This window comes from Heliangelus exortis, chromosome 9 (genome assembly GCF_036169615.1).
Source record: "Heliangelus exortis chromosome 9, bHelExo1.hap1, whole genome shotgun sequence".
Lineage (NCBI taxonomy): Eukaryota > Metazoa > Chordata > Aves > Apodiformes > Trochilidae > Heliangelus > Heliangelus exortis.
Genome location: NC_092430.1, coordinates 24,245,486 through 24,272,310, shown reverse-complemented (window position 1 = coordinate 24,272,310; position 26,825 = coordinate 24,245,486). Strand labels below are relative to the sequence as shown.

At 42.3% G+C, this 26,825-nt stretch overlaps 1 protein-coding gene across 3 annotated transcripts in view; it reads right to left on the bottom strand.

The window, feature by feature from the left end:
* The window catches only part of PPM1L (protein phosphatase, Mg2+/Mn2+ dependent 1L), an 82,465-nt gene extending 61,599 nt beyond the window's left edge, over window positions 1-20,866 (bottom strand). Inside the window, exon 1 of one of the 3 annotated variants that reach the window (XM_071752777.1) lies at window positions 20,847-20,866. Coding sequence is in view for 2 of the 3 variants with exons in the window: in XM_071752775.1 (XP_071608876.1) it covers window positions 18,478-18,880 (403 nt within the window). In the remaining variant the exon portion in view is untranslated. Of the gene's footprint in view, window positions 1-14,281; window positions 14,399-18,477; window positions 19,417-20,846 lie in introns of those variants that run through there. The other 2 variants (XM_071752775.1, XM_071752776.1) reach the window with 2 other exon arrangements.
* Between the last annotated feature and the right edge of the window lie 5,959 nt (window positions 20,867-26,825).

The following is a 26,825-nucleotide window of genomic DNA, read 5'->3' as shown; positions in this document are numbered from 1 at the left end:
GAATACCTAGATAAAGTATGGAATATTAACTATTTTGCAACCAGATCATGCAAAAAATGATGGGCTAACATGACACAGGTTTAATTTATTGATTTTTGGGGGAGCTTATTACTACCATCTTGCTTTAGAACTGAACCACAGCTGAAACACCATCCATCCTCTGCTGCACAGAGCACATTTATCCCCAGGACCTCCTATTCCAGCCACTGGTGGACACACTTTTCCTAGGAATACATTGCTCTATTTCAGCCACTCTGTAAAAGGCTACTCCTTCCTTCACAAGACATTGCTCAGAAGAAGTTTGTTACCATGAAGAATGCTTACAAGGTTTAGGTTAATATGGGAGACACACACACACAGAGGGAAGTTATTTCACAGAGAAGACACCCTGCTTTTTAAGAGACCCCAAAACTTCCAGGTGATGGCTCACCACTTGAGTTTCCACAGGCTTGGAGCAGTGCCAGGAGACCTGTGTAGCTTTTCCAATGGAATCCATGGAGCTGAAAAGGTAAAGGCTTTCCAGTGCTATATTTTACTTGCCTTTTAATGGCTGGAAGGAAGAAGTGCTGCTAATCCTTCTGCCAAGATTCTTCAGCTCCCAAAGTGCAGCAGCTACTTTTAGATCAGAAAGTCCTGGGATTCAACCCCCACAAAGTTTTTTCTCTATATATTATGTCTGTTTTGTAGTGGTGTAATGCTGTTAACTCTGTAATGAATATTAATACAGCCTTTGGGGGGGATTTGTTCTCTCTCTACTCTGTCTCACCTATTAGGAAGCACACTGAAACCTGCAGTTTATCACAGCAGAGACAATTAATTCATTGTACCCCAGCAGAAGGGATGCACACACAAGCCTGGGCACTCAAACACCACTTTAATTACCTCTCCTGCCTTCTGGCCACCAAATAATTCTTTTGCAAGGCATGAACTATGACTGCCTTCTGCTGCTGGAGTTTAGAAAAGAAAAGAAAGCCACGCAGAGAAGCTGCACTGTTTGTCTCCCACACCTCTGGAACATTTCTAAAGAATCAATTACCTCTCCCATAGCTTCCCAGACTGAGTCAGAACCACAAGTAGTTTAATATCCAAAACCAGACATGCAAAGAAAAAAAGAAAAAAGCATACAGCAAGAGGTCAGCAGTGAGTACTTGTGACACCAAGGCTGAATGAGCTAAGCTACTCTTCAGAGACACTGAAGGGCTTGAAAAAGAACAGGAAAAATGTTTCTGATGAGACACAGGTGTAAAAACCACACAGAAAGATTGGGGGGTAGGAAAAAGCAGAGAGTGACTCACAGCAATACTTGAAGATTGCCCCAAGGAGCCTACCCTGAGGCACTGCCCTTGCAAGGCAAAACAGGTTCTTTATGTCAAGTTTACACAGAAAAACCCAAGTCCCTGAAATGAATCAGAGAATCATCAAGGTTCAAAAAGACCTCTAAGATCATCAGGCTCCAACCACCCACCCTACAGCCCCTAAGCACTAACCCCTCCATGGCAGTGCCATGGGCAGTGTAACCCAGCTAAGGGGTGGCCCCTGCCCCATGTCCCCTCTCCTCCCTTCCCAGCAGCTCTGGGGTTATTTCATGCCTTCTTTCATGTAGGTGGAAAGAACCAGTTTCTGCTTCCTGAACCTGCTCTTGATGGGCAGAGAAGTGTCAGGGCAGGAGCAAGGCAAGATCAGGGCAGCAGTGAGGGGAAACAGCCTCACACCCCAAACCACAGCCTGGTTCAGTAGATGAGAAATAAAAAACATTTTTGTGGCTTCATTCATGCTGGCTGGAACAAATTAATGGCATTTCTGTGAGCCCAGGCACAGCTGGGTGCTGTGCTGGAAAAGATGCAACAGGTGGAACTGTGCTCCCTTGAAGTGCCTCTGCTCACCTGGGGCTTTGAACCACTTGCTTGGCTTTAGGTAATTTCACTGGCCAGAACACAGCAGCTTGTTAAAAAAATACTCTCATCTTGGTGCAGAAGCTCCTCAGGGCTTTATTGTGCTTGTTTGTTTGCTATGATATAGCAGGCCATAAGCAATAAAACCCCCCAAAACCAGACATCTTTTGGCTGAGGGAGGTATTGCCAAGAGAGCTGCATAAAACAACCTCATTTCAACCTGGTTGCCTGACAAGGTGCTGGGTTTTTATTAGGACAGAATCCAAGAGGGACTGTGGAAATAGGAACACCCCCCTTTTCTTTTTTTTTTTTTTTTTTTTTTTTTTTTTTTTTTTTTTTTTTTTGTGGATTTTTAAAGTATTATTATTTTAGCACAGTGAAGCAAAGTCCGTGGAGGTTTAATCTAACAGTGAGACAGAAAAGTTTGAATTGTGGTTTTTGGAGTGTAGGCAGCATTCCAGGCTTCTGCAGCCTCTGTGGAGAGATGACCCTTAGAAGAATAAATGCCTGGGAAAGGCTGGTTAGAACTATTTTTTATGGGTTTGGAAAGAAACTTACTCTGTGACTCCAGATCCAAAGTAGGAAGCCACACTTCTGGCAGATTCCCTGCCATACCTGCTCTAGCTTCAGGCAGCACTGCTGGCTGCAGAAACTCAGATGTTCTCTACTGACATTGGGTTTGTTTTCTTCTTTGTAAAGAAGGTCCAATGCACTCCACTAAAAATTTACCATATGAAAGGTTTGCCAAAGATTTCAGGCAACTGTTTCAACACAAAAATTCCCAATGGCATGGACATTTTTTTGTGCTCTGGGTATAAAAGCATCTGTGCTGCAGGTGTTTCTCAAAGGCAGAGAACACCAGGGGCCCCTGAAAGGACTCTCAGGGACCTCTTCATGGTGCTGGCACTGCTCCCTGATGCTGATTGCTGCCACATCTGCAGCTCCAAAAGGCTACCAGGCTGGTGGGGATTTTTCATCACCCAGAAGTACACAGCTTTTGAGCCATTTCCTCAGGCTTTCTTGTCCATCAGAACCTGTTACACATTTTAAGTGCACTCTAAAAGACTCAGTGAAACAAGTTTTTCTATGTCACCACTCCATTGGAATGGCAGATTTAAAACACACAGCAAATGCTCAACCCCTGACGTGCTCATACAACTTCACCCAGGTACTAAGAAAACATTTCCTATTTTTTTCACTTGGAATAATTTGAAATAACAAATCTTCAGCACCCTCTTGATTAATTGAGGCCTAATGACCAATAATGCTCACAGATTCTCCTTCATTTCTAGTGCTGAGCTTCACCTCTTCACTCCCAACATTTGGCTCTCATACAAGATGTCAATGAGCCTCCAAAAACTGAATTTTCAGTCGGGCCTCCTGGTTTTTTCCAGTTGGTGAAATATCCCAATGCTTCTTGCTAAAGGATGGAATAAAGCTTTGTTAAATGGATTTTCTCTCCTATTTCAGGGGCATTTCATGGCCTCTTTTCCCATCTTAGCACACGTGACCCCAGCCTTTGAAGGAGTTCCTGCAGAGCGAGGCCGCTGTCCACCCAAGGCGTTCCCCTGACATAATAAATAGTTGTCATTCCAGGCATCTTCTGTCAGCCAAACAAGGACTGAAAACACCATCTGGGAGAACCATGAGAGGACAGACTGCTAGTCCCAGGCATCCCCACAAGAAGCAGAAATGTATTTGATAAAGCTGCACAAAGCTGCAGTTCTTATCCTCTTTAGGCTCTTCCTCATCTCTCTCCTTAGGTGCTGGCGCACACAAAATCTTTTCTTTTTTTGTCTCAAAGTTCTGTTTCCATTTTATCTGCATGACTGCAACTAAAGAAGTCATGAGAACTTTCATCTGCAGGGGTGAAGGCAGCAGTCGCATCAGGATTACAACCAGAGAGGGATGAATTATTCAGCTGACATAAATCCACATTTTTTACCGTATTGGCAATTTTAAAAATTTATGAACTTCATTTTTTAGGACAGTTTTAAGCAACCTTTATGAAGTGGGAGCTAAAAGTTGCTCCAAACACCTCTCCCAGCTTCTCCTTTGAAAAACCCAGTGTGTATTAACACAGGAAGGATTACAGGGTAACCATCTCCTGGTGTCAAATCACAACCAAGCTGTGTACCTATAAGCGACGCAAACAGAAACTGCCACCAATCTTAAACACAGACACATGTAAGAACAGATTTCATTTTAAGACAGTCCTCTCTGAGCTGTAAAGAAGCCTCTAGACAATATACTTTCAGGGCATAAAACATTTATGGCTACTATCTGCTTTCAACTTTAAAAGAACAGCAATGTTTCAGAGCTGACGCACTGCTATTTACGTCTGCACTACGACCAAGCACGTGGGATGTTCCTCCCCACACTTGATTCATTAAGTGAGTACATATGCAAATTTAAATGCTTGATGAGGAAAAAGAGAGGATTTACTAACTCTGCTGGAATCCAGATGTAGTGCTGGCCAGCACAAGCTTCCCTATTCATGTTCCAAACCCAACCAAAACGTCAAACTCAGACTGGAATTCTGTTTTCAAGACAAGATATTGGGAGTTAAAGCCTGTCCTTAGAGACCTGCAGATAAAATAACAAAGCCTGATAGTCACAGAATGAATAATTAGTACTCATTCTGTCATAGAAGAGAATATGAATCATTAAAGTATTCTATATATATAATATATATTATATATACACTATATATTATGTAAGTTTTATATATATATTATCTATATTATTAAGGTGCACTGCAACCAGAAGAGCCTTTGCCATTGTACTGTTGTCCAACATGGGAACACACACCAGAGTGCTCACCTTTCCTTTTCCACTTGTATCCTCAACAACAAATTGCTCTTCTGTCAAAAGCTTTGGAATTAAGGGAACTGGAAACAAGAGGCTGAGAAATACCCAGAAAAATTCAGAAACTTCTCCTTCCAGCTGCCCCCACAAACAGATATTTTTGTGTTGTCATCAGGAGGTCCTTGAGAATGACCTAAGCAGTGGTGTCCATGGTTATTCCACCCACATGATGCCTTTTGAAACTGTTTATTAGGGAATTTTGATCCTCTGGCAGCTCAGGGCCTGGCCATTTGCTCATTCCTACCACTAATTACTTCTTCTTACAAAATATTTACCTATTTGTTCTTTGGAGCACACAATCTTTTTTTTTTCTTTTTTTTTTTTTTTTTTCCCAGTATCTCACTAATTCTGGCTGCACAAAAATAATGCCTGGAGGTTCTCTGGAGTGCTGTGGGTTGTTTAATCCATAAACTTTGGGCCACAGTAAGATTCCTGTTCAGCTGGGGTATACACACACCTTCTTCAGATGGTCCTTTTGATTTCATCTCCTCTCACAGCTATACAGAGGCAGGGCAAAACACAGGCACCTCACTCTCATTTTAATTAATTTCATTTCCTTTTATTGCTTCTAACTCATCCTTCTTCACCTTGAAATACCCCTCACAGCAAAGGGCAATTTTCTTGTGATACAGAACTTTCAAGCAAGGAAGATCAGGTAGCCTTAAATGTTTTATTAACTTTGAAAGTCAAAACCAAAAACACTGAACTTGATCTTCCAGGTTTGTTTTTTTTTCTAAGAAGAGAATTAAAAAAAACCCTATGTTCCCCAATTTAACTTTGCTTTCCTTATTTAAATCAGCAAACATTACCCATGCTCACTTCCAGCCTCCACATTGCTGCTCTGTTCACATCCTGGCTCAAAAGCAGCAGCTTCCAGAAGACTGCAGTCCTCTGGGGCATTTATTTCACTCTGAATGTCAGCAAATTAGAGAGAAAAAAGAAGAGAACAGCCTCAGGAAGCCACACTGCAACACCTGCAGCAGTTAAATGGGAAGCAGGAGATTGTGCTTGCAGTGACTCTCCTTTATGGTGCTCAAGAGAGGACAAATTATTGCAAAGTCTTTAGTCTTGCCACCAGCTCCCTGCACAGAAAGACTCTTGCTGGCAAAGAAAGGGAACAGCAAGTCCCCCTTCCTGAGAAGCAGGTGAGCACATGGCTTATATTCAGCTTCTCTTCCTACCAGGGAGAAGCTCTGGAGGTTAATTCAGTTTAATTGTTACCTCCTGAGTCTTCCAGGCCAAGCTCCTGCAGCTCCAGAAATGACTGATGAGGTGCCAGGCTCACAGGACACGTGTGACAAATCTGTGACATCCAAAGTGAGTTTCAGCTTCCAAATCAGCCACTGGGGGTTAACAAGAAACCAGGAGTGTCCCTCACCCTTGTCATCCCAGCTCCAAGAGCTGGAGACCTTTCTCACACTCATGCCTTTATCACTTTTAAACCAAAAAAATTCTATTTCACAACCAAAAAGCTGAAAGAACTGATTTAAAATGTGACAGGCAGTAGCCCAGTGCTTGGCTAGGGCTGAGATCAGGGTTTCTCAAAGTGACAGGGACAAGTCAGTGACATGATTTTGGCAGGAAAGATGCCCACAAAGATCCATGGCAGAGATGTGAACCAAGCATTGATGGTGCTGGGGCTCAGGTGCCAGAACTTTCTTGACATTAAGAAACTAAAGTGAAGACTGCAAAACCCAGAAGCAGATGATGATGTTACATTAAATAATAGAAGGCAAACAGTTCCCAGTGTCCAACAGAGAGAAAAAAGGAGCATTTTGAAGTAGGAGAAGGAGAGGGGGACTATAAAGTCTTATTTTCAGTTGTGTTGCTGACTTGTATCAATCAGCCAAGGGACATAAGCAGAAACTGAAGCCTGTAAAATGATCTGAAAGCACCTGTCTGCAGGGATAGAATAGGTTTTCATGCCACACTTTTGAAATCCTTTTGATCAGAAGCACAGCAAGGTTGACTTAAAGCCACTGTGACAGACAAAATGCCACGTTTTAATGTAAAAAAATGTACCAATGTAAAAAAAAAACGAAACACCAAACCCTCAGTGTTTGTCACTGAAATTGTATTTAGGTCTCCTACCAACTGGCTATGCTGGGAAACAAAACATTCCAGTAAAAATACCTCTTCACTCTAATAGTTTGGAGGTTATGGCCTTTCATGTTACTCATCTACATGATTTTCATCTTCTTTCACAGTCAGGTTTTTCCTTAATAAGAGACTCACCACCCACATGCCAAAAAAGCTTTTAAAACCTACATTCCAAACAACTAATTCCAATATGCAGCTGGACACACTTTTTTTTGGCTCTCCTGCCATGGCATCATATGTTGTTTATAGTTCATTAGAAGCAGCTCTCCCAATTGTCACTCTTGAAAGATTATATGAACAGCTTCAAATATACAAATAACTCTGAGCCTGGAGTGCAAAACCCAACACAACCCAAGAGATCCTCTCTTTTACTCCAAGTATATTTCTGGTCATCATATGCAAAAAAATCAGTATACAGCAACCATCTTGAGCTGCTCTATGGCACTACCAGGCAGGCCAGCACTGTTCTTTGCAAGGAGGCAGATAAGTTAGATGAAAGATGTTGTGTTTTTTTTTTAAAAAAAAAAAAACAAACCCCAAACAAACAAGACCCCATGTTATTTAAAAAGAAATCTATTAACCAAATTTATATCTCAAAACCTGAGAAAATAACCCATCACCTTAAAAAGATAATTAAAATAATAGACTAGAAATGATCCTTACTTGCCTCTGAAGGTTTAAGAGAAACAGTTACTAAATTGGTAATATCTATAGTAATATCTACTATGTCCTACCAGAGCCAGAGGCTTTGAGCAGATCCAGATGAGGACACCAGTACTTTAAAAGAGGAGGAAAAGAATGTGAAGTTTTTGGAATTATTGACAGTGTTATCATCATGCTGTGTCAAGAGGTTAGAATTAGCTGTGTGAATCAGGTAGATTTAGCACCAATTCCTGTCTGAGCTGCTCTAACTCAAGTTAGACTTTGTCCCATCCTCACAAATCTTACTTGGTTTTATGGTTCTGCTTTTATTTGCACAGGAAGACAGACACACAGGGCCCAAAAAAAAAAAAAAATCTCACTAAATCCATAACTGATAGTAAATACCATTCTCTTTCTCAGAAACAAGACAAAATAAAAGAAATATAAACTGATATATCAGGGCATACAATTGCTAAATACTACAGCAAAAAAAAAAAAAAAAAAAAAAAAGAATTCAGGTTGATGATTTAAATGTTTGTCTATTTAAACAGTCACAGAAAATGCTTCTTTAAAACACTGATTAAAATAATTCCATCCCGGAGGCAGGAGATTGCTCCTGCCCTAAAAAGTTAAAAATATCACCATTAACCTCAGCAACAATTTTCTAATTGCCAAAGATTACAAATCTTTTATGCAACATTCATCCACAGAGAATTCAATCACTCTGCTTTGCCTTCCAAACCCACCACTGTAATAGTAGTTGAAAGGCAAATCCCTTTTAAAAAAAAGTCTAAATTATGTGATTTTATAGGAAAGCATTATTTTATAGGAAAGCATTATTTTACAGGAAGGCATTAAACATTTTGCAAAATGAAAATGTCCTTCATACCAATCTCTAAGTTAATGTAGCATCTCCAATACTATTTATGCATGGACAGAACAAGAAGAGGCACTGCTTGGAGCTCTTCTCTGACCTCTCAGTGCCAGTTGGCACTATGAGACAAGCAGCTGGGCCCACATTTTGCTCAGCCCTGAGCAGTAAGGACTCTTGATCTGTGCCAGCAAACCAGGGACCATCAGCAGAAACAAAGAGGGCAAAATCTGAGTTTTCAGAGCACCCAGAGTTATGAAACTGTGCTCTTTCAAGAGCCATAACAAAACACTGCCAGGAGTGCAGAGAGATAAACCAGGATTCATCCTAAAACCCCAGAAATAACCCTCACACTACAGCTCCCTGGGTCTGGATCTCAGGCAGTGTATAAACTGTCACACACTGAAAAAAAAAAAGCAGTTTTCCTGTGACTGTGCTGGGGCAGTTTGTTACTGAACACATCCAGCTTCACATCTAACCTGTGATGTACAACCATGTGCTGCTACTCTCCCTTTCCTACTCAACATTTTTGCCTTCCAGTCCCAAGCTCCACTTCTCCTCTCCCACACTCCCTTACTGCACTGGGAGTCCCTGTGCCTTGTTATTCCATTAAGAACATGGGATGCTTGGAATTGCATGGCCAGAAAAGGTAGGAAAAGTGGGTTTTTTCAAGCAGTTGCTAAAAACTTCCCTCCCTGGCCATGGTTCAGAGTTAACTGCCTCCCCAGTGCAGTGCAACAAACACCACTCACCTTCAACCTCTCTCCAACAGGAACCCCAGCAGCATCCTGCAGACATCCCCAGTCCTCAGGGAAGCTGCTGAGCTCAGGTGTGCTGAACATCATGATCCCAGTGCCAGGTGATCATTATCACAAGTCTTTCACAACAAAATCTTGTTTCATCTCATTGAGAGGAGGACACGAGTTGTAACACAATCATCTACAAGGATTGTGGTCCTCCTGATTCAGTCAGAACAGTGTCTCCCAGTTAACACCACTTTGAGTCTCCTGCCCAGCACTGCAGCAAACTGGTTTTGTCTGCTCTGTAGTTCTTTTCTTGCCTTCTTTCTGCATGATCTCCCTTTTCTCCCATACCAATAAATGGCTAAACTTAGGATGGTCAGGAGCAAATAGGTATTTAATATTTAGATATTTATATACTACCTTTGTTCAGTTCTTTGTTTTATTCTGCTTCTCAGCAGAAATAAACTTGCTGTAAGCACTTTGCCTGCATGTCAAATTAAAAAAAAAACACCTTAAAAGCTTAGAAGCCATCCAACATCATGTCCTACACATCTTTCGAAAAGCCTATGCAGATAACTAGATAAATTAGGGAAAACAAAAAAAAAATCACATTCAAATGCAGCAAAGAATATGAAAGCTCAGGGCTATAAACATTAAAAAAACTAAGGAGACACCATCATGTTTCCTCCTACTCCCACACTCTGTTTCCACTTGCTAAAGCTTTGCACAGACATTTTATTTAATGCTGATCACAATCAGGTATTTCAATCCCTCAGCTTAAGTGTGTGCTTGGAGTAAACACACATTTCAGGGGAAGTACTGACATGGGTGCAGCCCACATGCAGAGTACCTGCAAATAAATCATGTTCCACTTAAAATGCAAGTTTTAAGCAGGGCAAGTGAGCCATGGCACACCAGAGAACTGTATAATGGGCCACGTTCTTTCACTTATCAGAAGAAATGTTTCATGCCCTCCAGCAGTTTTCTATCTGCTAGAGAATGAAAAAGTAAAGAGATTTATTACATTAAAAAGCATATGGATTGAAAGCAGTACTGTATGACAGCTTCAGCTATTATAACAGAACTTAATAAAATCAAATGTTTACCCCTGGAGGGGATTTTGAGAAATGTAAGCTTTTCCAACATGTATGACAATGAGAAAACTTGCAAGGGGTAACATTGTCATGCTGAAAGTAAACTCAAAAAAAGGTTCATTTCCCCAGGGGAGCTCTGAGGTTTGCTGACAGGAGGTGCTGTGCCTAATTGCATTGTGGTTTTGTAGTTACAACAGCTCCTTTGATTGTCTGGCTGGAGATGTCAGCTGCTCACAGAGCTGTGAAGCAGACAAGGTGGGAGATGGTGAGAGCCACCACTGTTTCAGCATCACAACCAACTGGTCCCAGTAGCAGCAGCACTGGTCCCCCATGCTGCCACACAGCTCTCAGAAGGTCCTGGTGGCACCAAGAGGGATGCTTCTCCCTTTCCTCCTCTCCCCTCATCCACTCTGCTCCATCACTTCACAACTCTACCCCTGCTCTCCCCCTGTCCCAGCTCAGTGCCACATGTCCCAGGTGCTTTCCTGGAATAACTTTTTTACAAGGATAGAAAGGAAGGTAGATTTTTTTTTTCCCCCATTCAGATTCTTCTATTGCTGGCAATTTACTCCAGACCTGAAAGGATACTTTGGAGAAGCACTTTCTGTTCTTTTGATTCCTTGAATGTGATGGGGATAGTTCACTGACAGCAGATCAGGAACAGCTTTTCTATCTAAATATCAGACTTTATGGCATAACTGGGCAGTTATTTAAACAACTGACTTCCCCTGACTTGATTTATTACCCATTCTGGCACCTGCAAACCTTTTTGCTTGTGAACTGCAATGAGATTTACTTTTTTTTTAAAGCTCTGCTGCTTGCAAATGAAATCTCTACATTTGGCAGTAAGTTTTAGACTGCTTTAACAGAAACACTTAGTGAAGTGTGTAACCCTAGCTAAACAACAGGGCTAATGCAAATAAACAGCCCAAAAAGACAGAATTCTCCAACTTAATGCAATTACTGCTTCTGCATACAGCTTCACATGGTCTGGAGATCAAGAGCTTTGGCAGGATAGAAACTTTATTTTGGAATTGCCTTCCCTGTCACCCTATTACTTTCAGGGTGAAGTGAAACTCTACAGGGCTAATAAAGGCAGAAGGGCATTAAATCTTTATGATCTTCTTTTACATGGAAGATCTGCTGGGCTGTCCATCAGTCAGAGGAACTGGTCTGGCCAGCTGGGCTGCTCTCTGGTGACAGAGTCACCCATGGTCTTTGTGATAACATGAACCTGGTCTAGGAAGTCAGCAACTGAAGGGAACTGATAGCTATAAAAGCTGTTTTAAAGAAAAAAAAAAACATCTGTCAGACCTCCTCCCTATTTTGGAAGGCAGTGGCACAGGACACCCATTCCCAAACCCATTACACTGAGGTTTTCCAACTGGGGCACACACTCTGCAGATCATTTTTATCACCGTGGATGTGCCACACATAGGAGCTCCAATTCCTGCCTGGCTTTGGCACCCACCTGAGCTGCAGGGCAAGCAGCCCAGCAAAACCAGCTCCTCCTGGGTCTGCTTGGGACCCACCTGGTGGAAAGAGCCAAGGGCTGGCATGGGTAAACAGAGCACAGCTCCTTCTGAGCATCCTTTCAATGGGTGAAGGTTGACAGGGTGCTCAGGCACAAAACCCTGGTGACAACTGCTTGGACAGCACAGGACAGGGGTGTGTGGGTGAGGTTTGTTTTGTGGGGACACAGAGTAGGGGGATGGCAGTAGAGTCCAAAGGACTTAGGTTTTAAGGTTTTCACAAATATTACAGTGAAGAAGTAGAGCTAGAGGCGTGTGACTTTCTGAGCATAATTATAGCAGCTGCCACTCTTTAATTAGCTCTGAAAATTTGTTTCAAGGGCATAGATTCACACCAAAGGGCACTACAGGAGCAGCTAAGGATTTTGTTCCTTTTTTTCCAGGCTTATCACGACCTATCCTGCAACTGAAGTGGAAGAGCAGGCCCTGAGCCTTGAGGCCCAAGAAACATCAGCCCCAGATAGCTCTGGATTGCCTTTCAGGGTCAGAAAACTTGAACAATCTCATGTGTGACCATTTCTGAAGGGATCAGCATGTTCAGTGGGGTTGAAACCCCCATCCTAGGGTTGGGGACAAGGTGTAGCACTGCCCATAGTTTCCCATCCGTGCAGGCAACATGTTCTGAGGAAGCAGTGCTTGAGGGGTCTGACTCAGAGGGACAGGGTTGAAGAATCCTGAGAGCAAGAGAGAATTTAGAGGTGTCACATCCAGTGCTTGGGAAGCCAGCAGCTAGTACTGGGCTTTCCTACACTGCCAAGGCTGTGGAGAATTGCAGCCACTGGCAAAAAGTACACAGCAGCCAAGTAAAGCATCCGTATGTCAGGAGATTGTTTAGAAAGTGCCAGAAGCCACAGTTTTAAGGAACAATTTTACACCATAAATATTTGGATGTCTAACAACAGGCATGAAGAAGAAATACTACTCTGGTCTAAAAGAGCTACTGAAAGCATGACACTGAGACAGAGCAATCTGCTGTTTTAACTAACCCCACAGGACAGAAAAATCCAAATTTTCCCTCACACTATTGAACACAAAAATATCTGAGTTCCTGACCTGCAGAATGGAATCGATCAAAATCCTCCAGCTGCAAAACACTGTTTCAATTTGTTTACTAAACATCCAGGCCAGACACCAGGTTAAGCAGGACCAGGCTACCAAATCTTCACCATTGCCTGTGCAGGGTAAGCAGGATCAGTAGCACAAATGAGCACATTTTTAAGCAGTTTAAGAGGCTGCTCCTATCTGAGCTTTGATCCACCTTTAGGGATTGCCTGTGTACCTAAGGCCATGGCCCCAGAAGTGCTTCTGCAGGGGATCAAGTTCAAAAGCATCTGGCACTTTAACCACTGCAGTCAGAACACATTCCTGGTCCCTGGCTGTGAAATCTCCTCCCCTCTATGGCAATGGAGGAGCTGCTCAGCATCCACCAGGCAGCAAGAGAATATCCACAAACACTTGTTATGGAATTGTCTCAGTTCCTCAAGATCGTGGTGAAACTTTCCTAAGCTGAAAGCATCTAAGAATCAAAACTGATTTAATTAAATCACTGGCAATCAGTTAGCTGCCCGTGTTCTTAAACATGGAAGCACTGATTCCAGCTGAGCTGGCAGACTCTATCTAAATTTAATTGACTTTTTGATTTTTATAAAAATCAGAAAAGACTCAATTCTACACTCAGTGGTAGAGCTGTAGGAGCCAGCAATGAAATCCTATTTCCAAGTGCATATTTTTAGACCATTTTAATCAATTTTAAGTCACACTTTTGTGACTTAAAAGAACATACTTGAATGAACATACTTAAAATAAACATACTTGAAATCAAATAAGTGTGGGTTTAAGGATGACAATCATGGCTCTACAACATGATATCCAAGAATCAAAACTTGGGTGAACTAAGAAAATTGAAATAGATGTTCCTATGTATCATTTTAACTTATATTTCAGGCCACTGGTGTGGACTTTATAGGCAGGTTTGAGACTTCCATGTCAACATGACCTCACCTATGTAAATATTTATTCAAACATCAGGCACTTTGCAGAGGATACTGGATTAGATACTGAAGGAAATGACTATAAAAGGAAAACTATCCCAGTGGTTTCTTATTTCAAAACCATAAAGCCTCCAAGACTTCACCTTATAACTAGGCTGCAACATTCATACAACCTGAAAGCTGTTGTTTGATTTAATCTTGTGTCTTATAATATCTCAAGCCATTAATCCTTACTGGACCTTTGCTCAAAAGTATGATAGATAAATTGTCATCATTAAGTCTAAGTAGTTAAGTATCAGAGGAACAGGTTTTGAATTAGAATTAGCAGATCCAGATAAATTTAGAAATAAATTTACCAGAATGGCTAGTTATCTCTTCTTTCAGCTCAGCATCAACAACACCTGCTATTAGGATCAGAAATTAGGAAAAAAGAAAAAAAATCCAAAGATCAAAATGAAAATATTAGCTCATTAGTTCATACTTTGTAGAAGGCAAATATCTCCCAGCTGTCAACTATCATCTCTGATTAAATGGAATAAATTTCTCACCATCAGTGCCTGAAAAGATGCTCATCATCATAGCACAGTCTCCACCCAGGTGAGTTCAGGTCATTAGTTTGTGAGGGGTTCCAAAATCATGTTAACTGGTGTGAACTCCTCCTCACTAAAGGAGGTTGAGACCCCCTTTTTTTCTGTGTCTTTGTAAGTTAATCAGTAACCAGAGACCTCTGCCAACAGCTCATGCTGCTGATTTCAAGGGCCTGTGACACACAAAGCATGAAGAAATTCTGTATGTGGTTACAAACATTAACCACTTAGCCAGCAAATTCCCTCCTTTCACACTTAAGCTCCTCAAGTTTTCCCTATGCTATGAATAGAAATAAAAAAAAGGTGGATTTCACATCCTGCAACACACTATCAGCAACTCTAGAAACCAATTATATCATGCAAAAATGCTCTTATTCACACCTCTGGATTGGAAGGAACAAACCTTGCTGTGTTCCTATTTAAGGAGGCTCAGAGAAATAAAAAGGGAAAGACATTTTTATGAGACAGTTAACTGAGCTTTAATTTCTCTGCTGTTATCCAGATGAGTTTATGACTGCCAACAAGCACAGGCAGCATCCAAGGTACTATCTGGTACTAGAATTATTTTTAAAGCCTTCACCTGATAGGGTTAGGAAGAAACAATTATATACAACGTAGCCATAACCACAAAACTGCAGATGGTAGCTGAGCTGCTTTGTTCCTGTCTAATAATGGGATCTCATTAAAATGAGTACTTAAACTTGAAATAGTTGAGGAAAGAAGCCTTTAGTAAATGGTAGTTAAAATAGCTAAATCATTCTGATGAGGCACCCATCCTTCCTTTGCTCATTGTTACCATTTATGTCATTCACCACTTCTCAATCTTGCAGTCTAGGCAGCCCCAAAACTTCTAAATAAAGGGGAAGAGGGGTAAAAAAAAAAAAAAAAAAAAAGGCACTCAAGCCATCCTTATTCCATATAAGCTGCTGAGAGAAAAGACAGGTATGTTATTTTTTTTCTGGTTTGAGGTATGTTATTTTTTTTCTGGTTTGATTCTAGGTTAGATCACCTTGAAGATTCCTTTGGTCAAAGTCATTCAAGTGAGAGAAGAGGCAGAAATTCTGCTCTGTTCTTTGTGAGTCTACTTCTTTGCCCCCCACCTGTTCTGCATTATTCTTCAATCTTCAAGAAGCAAACTAACTTTTTGTACCAGGAAGACTGAATTACACAGCATGGATCAGGTTCTGTCTCTGAGCTGTTATTGCCTTTCACAAGCAATTGCAGCACCACACTGGATCCTTAGCTGTAACAGAGAATATTAATAATTATTTTTCCTTGCTGCTTTCTCATCAAGACAGCACAAAATCTAAGTGTCTGCCAACCTACCCAAGGCTAAAATTTTAAGATGGAAGAGGAAATGACAGAAAAGTGGAATTTATGGAAAATGCTGGCAAGATTTAAGCAAAACCCAGAAATCTTTGTAAATAAGCAGCACACTCTTATTCACACTACTTGAATTATGCTTCTCTATCCTTCCACTTCAACATGACATGGCAGGAAGTAATTAGCAGAGACACACTCTCTTGTATATAGCTGGAAAGAATTCATCTAGCATCTCATTTGTGGTATTCTCTGCTTGGAAAAAACAAATTTTCCCCATTTAGAACAGTTTGTTTCTCATGAAACTCCAGAGATCTGCAGTTCTTTGTTCTTTAAATACACATAAAATACATTTGCTGGGAGCCCATACAGGAAATGTAATCTTCACAAATGCTTTGCTCCATGTGTAGGTAAAATGTTGCACAGAGTAATTTATCTTGTTAAAAAAAAAAAACAAAACTAAATAAGATATCCAGAAAACCAATTCAAATAGAGGCCTGAAGTTCTATGGATTAAACACAAGCATTAATTTCTCCTCCCCTCTTTTCTTCTCAAAACTACAACACCTGCTTAGATTAAAACCTATTTTTAATCTTTTTTCTTTTTTTTTTTTTTTCTTCTACATGCACAACACAGTTCCTGCTCTTTTGATCAGTTTTACAGAAAATCTAGAGCTAGAAACTGGTTAAGTCATTAATGATTAGGCACCTTTTTGGAGCAGCAAAGGCCACAAAGAACATCTAGCAATTTCATTAGAAAGATAAATAAGAGATAAATATATATTTTAAATATTAATTTTAGTAAGGTTTGGAGAGAGATCTCCTAAACCTTTCAAAGTGACAGGCCCCATACAAAAGCCTCATACTTGGTCACTGAATCCATGAGAGCAAGTTCTGAGGAATCAAAACCCAAAAGGCAAAGAAGCTTTCCAGAGATGCAGTATTGTCATCAAAATATCTTCAGGATGCAATTCCAAGCTCCACAACAAAACAAACACACAAATAATATATATTTATAGGGCATATCCCTGACCTTAATCTAGTCTCTGTGTTAGTTTTTAATTATTTAATAAACAGAGCTTGTGAAAAGTAGATGCACACAGGATACAAAATTAAAGAATGAAATAAGATTTGCCTTTCACAATGCCAAAGTCTAAGTGTGTAAGGCACACTTCCAGCTGTAACAATCTCAAACACTGTTTCAAAACATGACACGGATATTTCTACAAACTTGTTTGGGCTGATCGATTCAGCCGAGGAAAACTGTCAAGTTTAAACAAAGGGGAAGAAGTCAAGAGGACAGAGCACCTTTCATCCAAATCCTCAGAAAACAAAGGAGCTGGGTGCACCAACCACACTGACCAGAGATGTGTTCCAGCCTGGGACATGCAGACATTCCTACCTGCATTCCTCAAAAAGCCAATGAATACTGAACTGGCACAAATATGCCAGTAAGAACTGGCACAACTGTGCCCCAGCTGAAGTCAGACATAACAAGGAAAATAGTTTCACAACCAGAATTTTTACTAAGCCAACAATTTTCAATACCCAAAGTGTTTTGCATTATTTTAAGGAGGGCAAAGTGTTGAGACATTGTGAGGCAGCAGTTGGACAAACAACTGAGTCCCTTTACAACCCTTGCAGGCAGCAGAAAAGCAGCTTTCTGCCTAAGGCCTGGATTTTCCTGGCCACACTTCCAGGTTCAGAGGGGCAGCACTTGCCACTTGTGTGCTCCACTACTGTCTGGGCAGTGCCAGTGCTTTTCTAGGAAAGACTTTGACTCCTTGATCTGAGAAAGCTGCTGAAAGAACACCCAAGCTCCCCTGCTGCCTCACCCATCCCCTTGGCAGGAGCACTTAGGAGAAAAACTTCTGCATTTCTGCAGCTTCCATCATCCCAGCAAAACCAGTGAGGTGATCTCACACCCAGCATAATGGTTGCTGGAGCTAACTTCTCACACAAGGACAAATTCTTTGTCCTTTTCCAGAGTTATGAAACCCGTGCTTTGTACTGGGCAGAAAGCTATGTGGCAGCACCACAATCCTATACAAAGAGGAAGCTATACTTTTAACATTTGTCATCTGTAACAAATGAAAATATCCCATCAAGCTGGACAAATGACTACATAGGGCAACCCTAAAGGTAATCACCCTGCCTAAAAAAGTTCAGAGGTTAAACACCAGAAAGTTTCAAAATGACAGTTTTCCTGGCTTTCCACTAGGGAGGGGACAAGTCTTGACAGCAGAGTTGTAAAGACTTAACAACCACATGCAATTCACAAACATTGTGCTCATTCCCAGTGACTCCCTGGTTTTCACAGGAGAGGGAATTACTGCCAAGCCACGTTTTACACACACACACACCCCCCAGCTTTAAGGCTGCACACATGCCTGCCTCAAAGAGGACTCCTCTGTAACCAGTACCAGAGCCCCAGCTCCTGACAGGAGGGGGAGAGCAGCACTGTGCCAAAATCAGATCACACCACACTTCTCTGTAACAAAAGATGACTCCGGGGAGTTTGTGCTCATCATCGTTATTCCACGCACGTAAGAGCCACCTCCAATGGCTTTTACTTCAATTAAACCTTCCCTCCTAGAAAGGGCAGGGGTGGATATAAACACACATCTATACCATGCTGATTGTGAAAGAAAAAGGGAATGGAATGTCACTTCCCCCAGTTTAGAGGCTCCCCCCCCCGCCACCCCCACAAAAAAAGGCAAAGAACCCCCCCAGTATTTCAATATAACCTGGGGGGAGAGAACACATCCATTCCTTGCCCTGCAACCATCCTCCCCCCACCCCCACTCCCTTTCTTTTTGTTATTTTCCAGCTCAGCACTTGCCTCTCCTCCGTGCCCATCAAATATCCCGAAGATGGAGGGGTGAGTCTTGTTCACCAGGTCAGTGATTACTTCGAACCTGTCCTCCATGTGATCCCTCCGGCCTTGGATGGAGTAGACAGCCACGTTGTGGCTCTTGAACTCCCAGGTCTTGGAGAACTCAGCGTCCAGCACGTCTAGCCCCCCGAGCCTGTCATTCTGCATGATCTCGGCCACCTTGCCCTTCACCATCTTCACCGCATCCCTGCTGGACTTAACAATGGTTTTCACTTCATCCGTGTGGAAGAAATAACTCCACAGGGCCAGGCTGATGCACAGCAAGAACAGGGTCTCCGGTCTAAGCAAGAAGTAACGCATGATCCGACCCAGCAGAGACAGCAAAGTCATTGTATCCTCTATCATTTATTATCGAGACCGTGTATCCCCACACCATGCAACGCTCACCCCGGCGGCTGGGATGGCCGTGAGCCGAGGCAGCAGCAGCCACTCACTCACTCAGTGCATGCTCCGCTGGGGCGCAGCCGGCGGGCGGGCGGGCAGCGCCGAGCCCCGCGCCCTCCGCTCCCTCCTCCCGCCGCCGGCCTCGGGGGCCGCTCCGCGCTCCGCCGCGGCGTCCCCGTCCCTCCCGCCCCGGGGCGTGGGGAGGAAGGGGAGAAGCCGAGGAGGAGCGGGCCCGGCTGGGGCGAGGAAGGCTCCGCCGGTGCGGTACCCCCCGCGGCCGCGGGCTCCCCCCCCCTCTCAGAGCCCGAGCCCTCCGCGGGCGCCCTTTAGGCCGCTGCTCCGCCTCGGGGCCCCGCGGGAGGCCGCCGCGCTCCGCCGCTCTCGCAGCTCGCCCCGCCGCTTCGCGGAGGCAGCGGCCGACCGCAGCGAGGAGGTGGCTGGCAGGGCCGCCCGCGGGTACCTGTCTCCCGTGTCCCCCACGCCTTGCGCCGTCCCTCCCCCGGGGCGGAGCGCCGACGCCTCCTCGCCCGGCCCCCGACCAAAGACTACAAAGCCCGGCGGCCTTCGCGCGGGGGCGCCGCAGAGGGGTGGAGGGGGCGGCGCGAAGGCTTCTGGGATTTGTAGTCCCGAGGGAGAATTGGGGGAGGTCAAGCGGGGGACGCCGAGCTGGGCCCGGGGAGAGGAGGTGCGGGGGGAAGGTGGGTGAAAAGGGGTGCAGAAGGAGCAGCCCAGCCCTGTCTGTCAGCAGCTTGTCTGGGATCTCATCAGGGAATACCAGGACAGCAAACACAGCTGGGATTTTTTCAGAATGCGGGTGTGACCCTATCAGCCACCCCTGGATTCTGCTAAAAACTTTGGAAACCAAGGAACAGAACAGTGCTGAGAGTTTTCTAGAGGACAAGAGGGCACAAGAGGGCTCAAGTTGTGCCAGGGGAGGTTTAGGTTGGCCATGAGAAAGAATTTCTTTCTGGAGAGGGTGATCAGCCATTGGAAAGGGTGGATTCTCCATCCCTGGAGCTATTTCAAAAGAGCCTGGATGTGGCACTCAGTGCCATGGGCTGGGAACCACGGGGGGAGTGGAGCAAGGGTTGGACTTGATGAGCTCTGAGCTCCCTTCCAACCCAGCCCATTCTAGGATTCTAGGATTCTATAATCTTACAGGATTATGAGTTAGTCTCCAGTGGCATTCACAGGCTTGCTGGTGCAAGGGAACCAAAGCAGGAATTTCTGAATGACTAAATTGCTAGTAGCTAGCTTAGACAGCATTTCAACAGGGGAAAGAAAAAACTACTCAAAACGTGGATTCTGTTTCTCTCACCCATTTCTCTGAGTCGCCCTTTTTCTGCTTGCTGATAAGCAATGGAAATGAGAAGCTGAGAGTGTGTGAGCAGCAGTTTGCAGGAGCACAAACAACGCGGCGTAGCGCTGGAGCTGTGAAGGAGCTGGAGGGATTTTTCAGCCAGCTGGCAGGCTGGGGGGCTGAAAACTGACAAAATTTGTCAACCAGAGAGTAGGACAGATGCTAGCACAGCCCAGCACTTCAGAGTGGTGTTGAAAATGAACTAGAAAACTGGTTTGAAATTTTGAGTAGGAAATATTAAGGTGCCTTTCAAGCGAGGCTGTGTGGCCAAGCCTTTCTCGTTAGGGTTTGGTAACATAAAAGTCACAGATAATCTTATATAAACTATTGTTTTGCTATTTTTTTCAAAGATCAGCTTAAGTAAACTCCACAAACCCAAAGCTGGTTAACCAAAAGTTAATGATTTAAGCCTTTTTGTGCCTGATTCTTAGATCCATCTCTGAGAGGCAGGAAAGTGAATGACAGATGTTGTCTGTAAGGAGGATTCTGCTTTCCATCTGGCAGGTACACAACACATTTGTATCACAAAGAGATATCCAAACATTTCAGGCCTGGAGAAACTCTTACCTTTGTCTCCCCATCTGTCACTATGCACTTGAGCTGCAGGGTCTTTACCTGAAAGGCAAAAAAAATACAGGCCCCTCAGCTGGGCAACATGGTAACAACAAAAGCTTGATGGGTACTTCTAGAAATCATATGACTGAGGCTGAAATAAGTTGTACCAATGAAATAAAATATTTTGCTTGTACAAGCTTTGTAGCTACATCTATCCCAAAGCTTTTTTTCAGACTGAGGCCCCACTTTGTGAATAGAGCTTTTCTATCAAAACTTCTGCTCTTAAACAAAGCCTCAGTTCTGTTCTATCTGAACTGGGTCCTGGTGTGCCTGGAACACTTGCATCACCACACAGAGCCTGCAGCACAGTCAATTTGTCTTTGTGTGTGTGCCCCCTCAGACAGCTCATTCCTTCTCCCTGGCTTTTTGCTGTGTCTGCTGCAGTGACTCTCCTCTGAGTCCTTCATCCTGCTGACTGGATGCCATGTGTAAGCAAAATGGGCTCTGTAATGACTGTTTGGTTTTAATAGCAATGCTCCCGTGGCTTTTGTTCTGTTTGTTTTCTAAAATTCTATTTGATTTCGTGTTTAATGAAAGATAAAATAAATGTAACAATGCTGAGAATGCTGCTCACCTCACCACCAAGTAAGTAGTAAGTCATTATTTATTTAATCCTCCTTTTAATGAGATATAATCATGTATGTGCTGCCAGGGAACAGTGACTTATGTGACAGTTGTGTCTCACTGATGGCAATCTGAATGCAGCCTGTGGGGTTAAGAAGTGAAATAAAGTTGTTTCAAACCAGAGACTGCCCACATCTCTCTTCCAGCCACCACTGTGCATCTCCTCATAGTTATTTCAGTTGTCAAGGCCTGGTATCTGTACACTCTCCAAAAACTTTCTCCAAAGAACAGCAGGGTCCTCCCTGTGCCAAATGACCCCGGGAGCAGAAGCTGCCTTGGAGCAGTCCATTAACAACCTGATCATTGCTGCCCATCTCCCATTGCATTACACTTACTTAATATTTATTTAATACTGCAAGAGACTTTGAGTTGGTTCTAAAAGCATCTTGGCTGGGAAAATATCATTTGAAACACTCTGCAGCTGCAGAGTGCCTGTGGCTTTCTGAAAGGGAGGCAGATGAAACAACAGGGTACAGGCAAAGTCTTGTTTGGCTCAAGAGATGCAACAGGGCAGCAGTTGTCATGGTCCTAGGGCTGTCTCACAGTATTCCATCTAAATACCCAGCCTTAGAAACAGAACTGTCCTCTAATGAAATGCTAATAATCCAGGATTAAGCACAAGTTCTACACAAAAGCACCATAAAGGGCAAAATTCAAAGCCATGTTGAAACAGGCCAGTGGGCTGACCCAGAGTGGGCCAAAAATCCCATGTACAGGTTTCACATGGCTGAACCCTGCACTGCCTACTCCAGCAAGCCTGCCCAGTGGAGAAACAGGACTTCCAAGTGCCAAACACATACTTTTAAACACTGAAAATCAACAATAAAAAAATCATAAATATTTGAGATATTGGTCGTAACTGAAGGATTTCATTTTGAGTTTGTTGGCGGGGGAAAACTCTTGATTTTTGTTCACTTGTGAAAGGAATGAAAAGCCACCACTGAGTTAGCATCACAAATAAACTCGCTATGTAATGACTCGAATCTGTGGAACATGCATTTCTTGCTCAACAGCTCCTCCTATTGCTTAAGTGTAGCACAAAGATTTCAAGGCAGTATTTGTTTTCATGCCTTGGCTACAGAAGCAAATAATCGGCTAATATTAACATGTATTAATCCTATATTTCCTGTTAAAATAGACACCAAATGCTATATGTTGCCTGAGATGGAGAAAAAAGGGAAATTATTTTGGGTCTGAGAGAAGAAAAAGCAACATACACCTTTCATGCATGGTTATTTTTTGTGGTACCCAGAAGTAAGAACCAGAAAAGCATTCACTTTTTGCTACTCTGCACAATACCAAAGGTGTCAGCATTGTTGTTTCTGCCTTGCAAAAAGGATTTATTTTTTTTTTTAACTGTAAGAAGTCTCATTTTGTAAAGGTACTTACAAAGGTAACAGTAATAGTAACGTCAATTTAAAAATTATTTCATTAGCTGTAGTTTCAAACTGAATTTACTATTATTTTACCCTGGGGCTGAACAAAGATGATATTATGCTGAATGGGTCATCAGCTTTACTGGACAATTTTACTAACATGAGGCATTTAGTTTGATGGAAATTTCCTTGTAAGAAAGCTACCAAAATCTGTATAATTTCTGTTATTTAACATTCTCTGAGATGTTAAACCCTGGAGTATGTGCCTGGTGTTTTCTACTGTATTCTGCTGCCTATTTGGAAAGTCTGCTCAGGATTTTCAGATTCAAACAGTGTTGTTAGCAGAGATCAGAGACTCACAGCAATGTAGCTTACTACAGGTTAGCCCCTTCATTGCAGGTCAGAACACTGCAAGTTACACCAAAATATTCCCAGAAACCTACAGAGCCATCTCCCTCTTCTTCTGTTAATATATAAAACCAGAATAGAAAAAATTAGTACCAATGATAACTTTAAACATTTTTTTTTTTTTTTTTTTTTTTTTGCATGCCAGGAGCAGAATTGCAATGCAGTAAGAGCTCTCATGCTTTTCTTTTCAGTTGTTTTAAATAAATAAATCCTACAGTGTTAAGGATGTTCTTTGGCCATGACAGACAGAGCTCTCCAGAGGTACAACAGTATAGTAATATTATAAACTGCTTCCTGCAAGAGTTTTGAAAGCAGGTAAACAAAGTTTTAGTTTAGTTTTTCTGCCACTGATTTTTATCCTTTCTTCCAATCTCACTTGATAGGCTCAAAACTCCCTCAGATTTGTTTCCAGAATGTTTTGTTGCAGCAAACTGCAAGCACTGCAGGTAAATTCTGCCTTCTGCCCAGTAAACCCATGAGAAATCTTATTGCAGGAATTTTGCTCATCTTGCATCTCTGTTGAAGAGAAACATTTGCAGATGCAGAAGGAAAATAGCAATTTTCCACACAAGTTGTTTTTTCTGTTTTTCCACGTTTCTCAGTTCTCGTTCCTCACTATAAAAACATCTTGGTGTGTGAAGTCTGATTTTCATTTATTTCATGGAAATATGAAGTGACCTCAGTGTCAGTGAGAATTAGAGCCACAGGAGGCAGGGAGTTTTCTGGGAAATAGAGTCAAATTTTAGCAGTTTCTTGCATTTAAACCTAAGATCCTGCTATGGAATAATTACACCTGAAAGTAATGTTTTTTCAAGAAAACAGAAGTCAAAACAGCACTGCAATTCCCAGCTAAACTGAAGGGTGTTGTTTATCAGTGCTTACATGTTTTTACATTTATTTTTACAACCAGAACAAAATCAGACAGTGTCACCATCCTGTGATACGCACAAGGAAGAAAAGATGCCAATACTGGTTTTATGGGAAAATGTAATCAGGGATGGATTTTAGAAGGAAATTCTGGATTCTATCAACATAAAGAACCTTGAATTAATACAGTCCTAGAATTTAATAAAAATGCTGCTATTGGAGGTGGTAAGTAAAGCAATTGTTTAACAGTGAGGTCACATGCTGGTGTAAAAAAAATCTGCAGCTGGCATAAGGAAGTGAGATGGAAAGAAGCTGACAGGATGATGATATGATGCTGGTTTCTGTAGTGATGCACTTTTGAGGTGATCTAAATTCATAAAAGGTTCATGAAGAAATTATAGAACTGGCAGTGACAATGAAATGGGTACAAAAAGCTGAAGTCCCACTGGTGGGCTTTGCCTTGGAGCCTTTGGTGGGAGCATGAGCCCAAAATTTTGATTCTGAGTCCAGAGCTCAATATTTCCATATTCTTGGAAATGTTCCCTGATTTATTCTAAGGTTTCCCTGGTTAGGCTCTCTGCATCATAATTATTCAAAACACACTTTTCCCTGTCAGTTTCTAGAGATGAACTCATTGAGAATTGGAGCATGACTGAAATATCCCCCAAAAAGCCTGGCAGATAAAGCCAAGGATGATCCTGACTGCTCTAGCTGCTATCTCAAGTATTCCTTCACTGAAACAGCAGCAGAAGTTTGCATCAGTACTGAGGGAAGATAAATTTGGAAATGTTTGTAAAGTATTTGCTGGTGAATTAATGCATCACAAGCTTAGCACTTTTCTGAAGAGCTGCAAGATATGCTAGGAAAATAGAAATAGCAGCTAAGCAATTTAGAATCCCTTTGAATTAGCCACAAACTGGCAGTGTTCTTATTAAATCTTTCTCAAGTTTCAACATAAATTGGTAAAAGTCAACAAAAAAAAAGCAATCTTAATTTTCTTCTTCATTAGTTTTTACTTAGTTTAGCATATGTTTCTTGTCTGTCTGGACTAGATCCTTAGGTCAGCTAAGAGAGGCTGGTATCACAGCTGAGAAGAGAGGGGAACTGAGATTACAGGTACCATTTTGGTGATTTAATCTAAACTAAATTTAACTGTGGACTCATCTGACTGCACAATTTAAAACAGATCCCAAGCTGTACTCAGTTTCATGACTCTTCTAGAGGTGAGTTACAACCGTGGTGAATTTCAAAGGTGCAGCAGCAATCTCACCTTGACACTTTCCCTTAACCATACTCTTAATATAGGATAAAAAGTAAAACCTTCTAAAAGGCAGGATGGAGATAACTCAGCTCTGGGCTACCTCAGATTTCCTTGAGCAAGGCAGGTAAATTGGTTTTCTGACTGCTTTATAGTCCCTGAGTGGCATGAAGCAGGCAGCACGTGTTCCTTTTGTCTCTGGGAATATGTGATTGATTCTCCCACACTGCTTTCATTTGCATTTTCATGTGCAGCTGCAGGGACAGACTCCTTTTACTCAGTTCAAAAGACTAACTTATTTTCCCAGATTTTTGGGATGAAGAGATATTCAAACAAGGATGGTGGAAGAATTTTTTCTATTGGGGTATGGAGAATTTATGAAGACTTTGCCTACTTTAAAAATCATAGTGTTTATATTCACACCTTGTGCTTGAAGTTAGCTTGAAATGGGACTGTTGATAAATAAAGATGAAGGATTCATACCTCTAGGGCTGAAATGGGATATGGAATAGGAAGAGGCTCAGACTTTCTCTTAAGTGCTGACACAGCAAACTGAAAGAATATTTCTGATGTCTACAGGATAGTCATAATCCTCCTCCAAGAGAAGTACAAAAACCCAGAAAGAAATACAAAAGTAACTAAAAATCAATAAATCAGAAGTTAACTGCTGGGGGCACTGGCAGAAGAAAACTTAAAATCCATTCTGTCTTAGGCAATAGGGACAAGAAGCTGAGAGGTACTTAGATATCTGTGTTCCACTGAATCATCAAAGTTTGGGTTCAAAAGAAGTGGAACCACTTAGGGAAGGGGTAATTCCCATACACAACTCTTTCTCAAAGGTGTTTTAAGTGGTGCAGAATCATAGAATGCACTGGATTAGAAGGTACCCACGTTCTATTCTTCTTGTGGATCTGCAGTGACAAAGAAATTTGGGTTTTTTTTGTTCTCATGGGCAAGATGTCTCGTGAGATCCAAATAGGATGGTTTGTACTAAAATAGCTGCATGGGTTGGTACCTTCAGCTGCCAGAGCTGTCTCTCCTTCCTTCCCACTTTGTGAAATATAGATACCACAGCACCATCTGCTTCACCACAATGCAGATTTGCTGCAGAGAAGCTGGATTTTAATGGGGAAAATCTGACTACAAGAGAAATTGATGGCTTTCTTTTCATTTTCTTTTATGTCTACCTTTCCCCCTTCTCCTCCAATTCCCACATCAGTCTTAGGTCTCCTGAGGCACCAGACTGTGAAGCTGACAGCAGATGGGGAAAGGAGTTTCAACCAGCTGTGGGCTTCCCCACTGCTGCTCCTCTCTAGTGAGGATTCATTTCTGCACGTGAGCACAGCAAAACCTGGTGAGAGGGAGACAAGATCCAGTCCAGTTTTCTTCCCTATGTAA